Here is a 7,500-nt window from a genome sequence, read left to right on the forward strand (position 1 = left end):
GGCCTTCAAGCCCCCAGATCGCTGGGAGAGGGGGAGACATGAACCCCGGCTGGCCTTCAAGCCCCCAGATCGCTGGGAGAGGGGGAGACATAAACCCCGGCTGGCCTTCAAGCCCCCAGATCGCTGGGAGAGGGGGAGACATAAACCCCGGCTGGCCTTCAAGCCCCCAGATCTCTGGGAGAGGGGGAGATATAAACCCCGGCTGGCCTTCAAGCCCCCAGATCTCTGGGAGAGGGGGAGACATAAACCCCGGCTGGCCTTCAAGCCCCCAGATCTCTGGGAGAGGGGGAGATATAAACCCTGGCTGGCCTTCAAGCCCCCAGATCTCTGGGAGAGGGGGAGACATAAACCCCGGCTGGCCTTCAAGCCCGCAGATCTCTGGGAGAGGGGGAGATATAAACCCCGGCTGGCCTTCAAGCCCCCAGATCTCTGGGAGAGGGGGAGATATAAACCCCGGCTGGCCGTCAAGCCCCCAGATCGCTAGGAGAGGGGGAGACATAAACAAACGGATGCAAAAAGAAAACGAGGAAAATATATAATAACCTTAAACGTAAAATGCAAAATAGAGGAAAAACACACACACACACACACACACACACACACACACACACACACACACACACACACACACACACACACACACACACACACGTGTTTACAGCCAGAGGTACAGTTAAATCAAGGAAGTAAAGGAGCCAATAGGAACCTCAATATGTTCCTCTATATACAGAGTGTAACAGGTCTGTACTGTACTGGTTTTATATATTCAAGTAGGAGATCTCTAACCATCCAACTCGGTCAGGTTTGCATTGTCCTTGTCTTACGGGTTAATAATAGGTCATGTGACCTGACTGACCTGGTCGGCAATGTGAGCGATCGCACCTCATTCTAAAAACCCCAACCCCCCCCCCCCCCCCCCCCCCCACCTGCTACGACACCAATATAGATTATTATCGAGGTCTGACCCCCCCCCCCCCCCACATCCATCCCCACACCGATACGTGTAGCCTATATATAATCTACTATTCTTGAGGCACAGCAGCCATTGAACGCTCAGTTTTCACCCGTAAAGTATTTATCTACCAATCTATATATTTGTATCTATCGATGTGGGTTTGAGCTGTTTTTGGTGGCTCGTAGTTTAGAGTTGTGCACGGCACAACACAGGAGAAAGTCAGGAGAAAATAGGAAGAGAGGCACACGATTCATTCAGCTTAGAGGCAAACTAACGACGAGGACGAGAACACAGAGAGAGAGAAGCAACCGTGCGACCGTGCGCCAGGCATAAAGTGCAACAAAAAAAAAAGATCTCCAGAACGAAGGGAAGAGAGAAAGGATGAAGGATTGTAATTTCTCTCATAGCAGCAAAGAATTGCAATGAACATTTTTATTTCGTTTTCTGTGGAAAAGGGGAACATTGTTCATGCCGAGGATGTTCAAAGTGACTTAAAGTGAACCGGGTGAGATTATAAACCCTTGATTTAGGTCGGATCACCGATTGGGGAAGCATAGGAACGGGTAAAGCAGGATTGGTGACGAGTAGAAACGAGTAAAGCAGCGATATTTAATTGATCTAATAACTAATATGGAGATGATCTAGCCAGCAACCCCTCAATATCATTCAGCATCTCATACAATCTTTTAATCATCGGAGGAAAGGCCTTAAAAGAGACAGATAGACAGACAGACTTTTGCCTCTAAACCTATGAACCAAAGGCCTCTGCAAAGTACAAATTAGGTATCTGCCTTCCAGTCTGCCACTGTGTTGAAGGTGGGCAACACACTAGTAGACATTCTACTCATATACATACAATACATGATACTGTATATGTACAGGGAACTGACAGAATAATGGAAACACTGGAGGAAATGAGGGATTGAAAGCTGGTGTTTCCTGAGTTAATTAAGCAATTAACATCCCATCATGCTTAGGGTGAAAAACCCTATGTCGTGGCCGTCTCAGTCACCAGATCTCAACCCAATCGAACACTACCGGGAGATTCAGGAGCGACACCTGAGACGGCGTTTTTCACCACCATCAACAAAAAAACACAAAATGGTGGAATTTCTCGTGGAAGAATGGCGTCTCATCCCTCCAATAGAGTTCCAGACACTTGTAGAATGCCAAGATGGACTGAAGCTGTTCTAATTGGTGGAGGCCCAACGCCCTATTGAGACGCTATATGTTGGTGTTTCCTTTACTTTGGCAGTTACCTGTATATACATGCATGAGAATAAATGTCCATACAAATGTATATCACATATCTCTAAAAACACTCTATACATGTACATGGTTAGTTTAGTTCAGGTTGTGAACTACGTGGGTGTGATGGTTAGTTTAGTTCAGGTTGTGAACTACGTGGGTGTGATGGTTAGTTTAGTTCAGGTTGTGAACTACGTGGGTGTGATGGTTAGTTTAGTTCAGGTTGTGAACTACGTGGGTGTAATGGTTAGTTTAGTTCAGGTTGTGAACTACGTGGGTGTGATGGTTAGTTTAGTTCAGGTTGTGAACTACGTGGGTGTGATGGTTAGTTTAGTTCAGGTTGTGAACTACGTGGGTGTGATGGTTAGTTTAGTTCAGGTTGTGAACTACGTGGGTGTGATGGTTAGTTTAGTTCAGGTTGTAACACAATATGAAGCGTGGGTGTGTTCTGTGGTTGTCAAGCCTGTTCTAGGCAGCGTCCCAAATTGCACCCTATTCCCTACATAGTGCTCTACTTTAGACCAGGGCCCATAGGGTAGTGCACCAAGGCAGAGAGTGCCATTTGGGAAACATAGTCCTCCCTCTATCTCCTCTGGTAAACCTTATCTAATAGTACTGTTGCTATATGGAGCCAGCCACAATGCTGTTGGATAAAACATATCTATCTACATATAATATCAATCTATCCCCGCCTCTCTGCTCGGGGTACGTTTTGGGGTGTTACCGGGACGTCCCACACAGTGAAGTCATCATTAAAGATCAAAGACTGAAAAAAAATATTGAAAAAGAAAAATATATTCACGAATAAATCAAAGATTAAAACACAAGGAGAAACACCCCCCCCCCACTGTGCCACCCTGTCCCCTTCCTTCCTGCAACACCTCCTCTTCCTCCCGGGTCAGAGGAGGAAGAGGGTAGTAGAACGTTATCATGTTATCCTCTCTCTCACATCGCTATGGCAGCCGTGTAACTAAGTGCCAACGCCAGTGAGGTGGGTGGGGCCTGGTTGATGAAGGAGGAGCCAATTAAAGTCCAGCTGTCTGTCATTGGCTGGTGAGATCACATGGTCTTCACTGAAGGTCCAACCCCCAATAGGCTAGTCATCTCTCCAGTTCAACAGCATCATGTTCAGTTTCACAACCAGCAGGGACTGTGTGTGTGTGGGTGTGTTTGTGCGTGTGTTAGGAGGGGGCGGCACGGTGGGTGGTTGATGGTGATTGGTTGTCGCTCTGTGAAGTCTGATAGATCCAGAGCTCTGATAGGTCAGAGGTCATTAACGGGCCGGAGACAGGAAGCGATGTCACTCCCAACCATTGTCTTTAATCATGTGAGCCAGCTCGATGATGAACTTCCCCTCCTTGTACTTCTGACTGCTCTCAAATGCATGTTCCTGCAACACAACATGCTGTCAGTCAACAACAACAACAACAACAACAACACCACAAAAACAACAACAACAACAACACCACAAAAACATTAGTCTGATGTCACCATGTAGGTTTAGAATGTATGTAAACGATCAACATTTTTAATTTTTAACTGGCGTTCCAGATTTCCTGTGGGCTGCTTTAAGGCCAGGCACAACAGGCTGAAAATACATTTTTAACTGGCGTTCCAGATTTCCTGATTTTCCTAAATGTATATTTCTTTAGTTGATCACGACCGTCATTGACATTTATTTGAACTTTAACCACTTTATAATGGACATACAGTGGGGCAAAAAAAGGATTTAGTCAGCCACCAATTGTGCATTCATCCTGAATGTACAGAATCAGTAGGTTATGTAGATGGTAGGTAGGCGACATACGTATTTCCATCTCAGAGTGGTTTTACAGGTTTCACAGTAGATGTAGTAGGTGTAGTAGGTGTAGTAGGTGTAGTAGATATAGTAGGTCTAGTAGGTGTAGTAGATGTAGTAGGTGTAGTAGATGTAGTAGGTGTAGTAGGTGTAGTAGGTGTAGTAGGTGTAGTAGGTGTAGTAGGTATAGTAGGTGTAGTAGGTGTAGTAGGTGTAGTAGGTGTAGTAGATGTAGTAGGTGTAGTAGGTGTAGTAGGTGTAGTAGGTGTAGTAGGTGTAGTAGGTATAGTAGGTGTAGTAGGTGTAGTAGGTGTAGTAGGTGTAGTAGGTGTAGTAGGTCTAGTAGGTCTAGTAGGTGTAGTAGATGTAGTAGGTGTAGTAGGTGTAGTAGGTGTAGTAGATGTAGTAGGTGTAGTAGATGTAGTAGATGTAGTAGGTGTAGTAGGTGTAGTAGGTGTAGTAGGTGTAGTAGATGTAGTAGGTGTAGTAGGTGTAGTAGATGTAGTAGGTCTAGTAGGTGTAGTAGGTGTAGTAGGTGTAGTAGGTGTAGTAGGTGTAGTAGGTGTAGTAGGTCTAGTAGGTGTAGTAGATGTAGTAGGTCTAGTAGGTGTAGTAGGTGTAGTAGGTGTAGTAGATGTAGTAGGTGTAGTAGGTGTAGTAGGTGTAGTAGGTGTAGTAGGTGTAGTAGGTGTAGTAGGTGTAGTAGATGTAGTAGGTGTAGTAGATGTAGTAGGTGTAGTAGGTGTAGTAGGTGTAGTAGGTGTAGTAGGTGTAGTAGGTGTAGTAGGTCTAGTAGGTGTAGTAGGTGTAGTAGGTGTAGTAGGTCTAGTAGGTGTAGTAGATGTAGTAGGTGTAGTAGGTGTAGTAGGTGTAGTAGGTGTAGTAGGTCAAGTAGGTGTAGTAGGTGTAGTAGGTGTAGTAGGTGTAGTAGGTCTAGTAGGTGTAGTAGATGTAGTAGGTGTAGTAGGTGTAGTAGATGTAGTAGGTGTAGTAGATGTAGTAGGTGTAGTAGGTGTAGTAGGTGTAGTAGGTGTAGTAGATATAGTAGGTGTAGTAGGTGCAGTAGGTGTAGTAGGTGTAGTAGGTGTAGTAGGTGTACTAGATGTAGTAGGTGTAGTGGGTGTAGTAGGTGTAGTAGGTGTAGTAGATATAGTAGGTGTAGTAGGTGTAGTAGGTGTAGTAGGTCTAGTAGGTGTAGTAGGTGTAGTAGGTGTAGTAGGTGTAGTAGGTCTAGTAGGTGTAGTAGGTGTAGTAGGTGTAGTAGATGTAGTAGGTGTAGTAGGTGTAGTAGATGTAGTAGGTGTAGTAGATGTAGTAGGTGTAGTAGGTGTAGTAGGTGTAGTAGGTGTAGTAGATATAGTAGGTGTAGTAGGTGTAGTAGGTGCAGTAGGTGTAGTAGGTGTAGTAGGTGTAGTAGATGTAGTAGGTGTAGTAGATGTAGTAGGTGTAGTAGGTGTAGTAGGTGTAGTAGGTGTAGTAGGTCTAGTAGGTGTAGTAGGTGTAGTAGGTGTAGTAGATGTAGTAGGTGTAGTAGGTGTAGTAGATGTAGTAGGTGTAGTAGATGTAGTAGGTGTAGTAGGTGTAGTAGGTGTAGTAGATATAGTAGGTGTAGTAGGTGTAGTAGGTGTAGTAGGTGTAGTAGGTGTAGTAGATGTAGTAGGTGTAGTAGATGTAGTAGGTGTAGTAGGTGTAGTAGGTGTAGTAGGTGTAGTAGATATAGTAGGTGTAGTAGGTGTAGTAGGTGCAGTAGGTGTAGTAGGTGTAGTAGGTGTAGTAGATGTAGTAGGTGTAGTAGGTGTAGTAGGTGTAGTAGGTGTAGTAGATATAGTAGGTGTAGTAGGTGTAGTAGGTGTAGTAGGTCTAGTAGGTGTAGTAGGTGTAGTAGGTGTAGTAGGTGTAGTAGATGTAGTAGGTGTAGTAGATGTAGTAGGTGTAGTAGGTGTAGTAGGTGTAGTAGATGTAGTAGGTGTAGTAGGTGTAGTAGGTGTAGTAGATGTAGTAGGTGTAGTAGGTGTAGTAGATGTAGTAGGTGTAGTAGGTGTAGTAGGTGCAGTAGGTGTAGTAGGTGTAGTAGATGTAGTAGGTGTAGTAGGTGTAGTAGGTGCAGTAGATGTAGTAGGTGTAGTAGGTGTAGTAGATGTAGTAGGTGTAGTAGGTGTAGTAGGTGTAGTAGATGTAGTAGGTGTAGTAGGTGTAGTAGATGTAGTAGGTGTAGTAGATGTAGTAGGTGTAGTAGGTGTAGTAGGTGTAGTAGGTGTAGTAGATAGGTGACATTTTGTTGAAGCAGTAGGTGTAGTAGGTGTAGTAGGTGTAGTAGGTCTAGTAGGTGTAGTAGGTGTAGTAGGTGTAGTAGGTGCAGTAGGTGTAGTAGGTGTAGTAGGTGTAGTAGGTAGGTAGGCCACATACTTATTTCCATCCCAGAGTAGTTTTACAGGTTTCACAGTAGATGTAGTAGGTGTAGTAGGTGTAGTAGATGTAGTAGATGTAGTAGGTGTAGTAGGTGTAGTAGGTCTAGTAGGTGTAGTAGGTGTAGTAGGTCTAGTAGGTGTAGTAGGTGTAGTAAGTGTAGTAGATGTAGTAGGTGTAGTAGGTGTAGTAGATGTAGTAGGTGTAGTAGATGTAGTAGGTGTAGTAGGTGTAGTAGGTGTAGTAGGTGTAGTGGATATAGTAGGTGTAGTAGGTGTAGTAGGTGTAGTAGGTCTAGTAGGTGTAGTAGGTGTAGTAGGTGTAGTAGATGTAGTAGGTGTAGTAGGTGTAGTAGATGCAGTAGGTGTAGTAGGTGTAGTAGGTGCAGTAGGTGTAGTAGGTGTAGTAGGTGTAGTAGGTGTAGTAGGTGTAGTAGGTGTAGTAGGTGTAGTAGGTGTAGTAGGTGTAGTAGGTCAAGTAGGTGTAGTAGGTGTAGTAGGTCTAGTAGGTGTAGTAGGTGTAGTAGGTGTAGTAGGTGCAGTAGGTGTAGTAGGTGTAGTAGGTGCAGTAGGTGTAGTAGGTGCAGTAGGTGTAGTAGGTGTAGTAGGTGTAGTAGGTGTAGTAGGTGCAGTAGGTGTAGTAGGTGTAGTAGATGTAGTAGGTGTAGTAGATGTAGTAGGTGTAGTAGGTGTAGTAGGTGTAGTAGGTGTAGTAGGTCTAGTAGGTGTAGTAGATGTAGTAGGTCTAGTAGGTGTAGTAGGTGTAGTAGGTGTAGTAGATGTAGTAGGTGTAGTAGGTGTAGTAGGTGCAGTAGATGTAGTAGGTGTAGTAGGTGTAGTAGATGTAGTAGGTGTAGTAGATGTAGTAGGTGTAGTAGGTGTAGTAGGTGCAGTAGATGTAGTAGGTGTAGTAGGTGTAGTAGGTGTAGTAGGTGTAGTAGATGTAGTAGGTGTAGTAGGTGTAGTAGGTGCAGTAGATGTAGTAGGTGTAGTAGGTGTAGTAGGTGTAGTAGGTGTAGTAGGTGCAGTAGGTGTAGTAGGTGTAGTAGATGTAGTAGGTGTAGTAGGTGTAGTAGGTGCAGTAGGTGTAGTAG

At 44.5% G+C, this 7,500-nt stretch overlaps 1 protein-coding gene across 2 annotated transcripts in view; it reads right to left on the minus strand.

Moving 5' to 3' along the window:
- Window positions 1-3,029: 3,029 nt before the first annotated feature.
- Window positions 3,030-7,500, minus strand: part of ypel1 (yippee-like 1) — a 26,431-nt gene continuing 21,960 nt past the window's right edge. For both annotated transcript variants that reach the window (XM_036936555.1, XM_036936554.1), the window contains exon 5: window positions 3,030-3,593. In XM_036936555.1, the coding sequence (XP_036792450.1) occupies window positions 3,504-3,593 (90 nt within the window). In that variant the 3' untranslated portion in view covers window positions 3,030-3,503. The remainder of the gene's footprint in view (window positions 3,594-7,500) is intronic.

This window comes from Oncorhynchus mykiss, chromosome 11 (genome assembly GCF_013265735.2).
Source record: "Oncorhynchus mykiss isolate Arlee chromosome 11, USDA_OmykA_1.1, whole genome shotgun sequence".
NCBI lineage: Eukaryota > Metazoa > Chordata > Actinopteri > Salmoniformes > Salmonidae > Oncorhynchus > Oncorhynchus mykiss.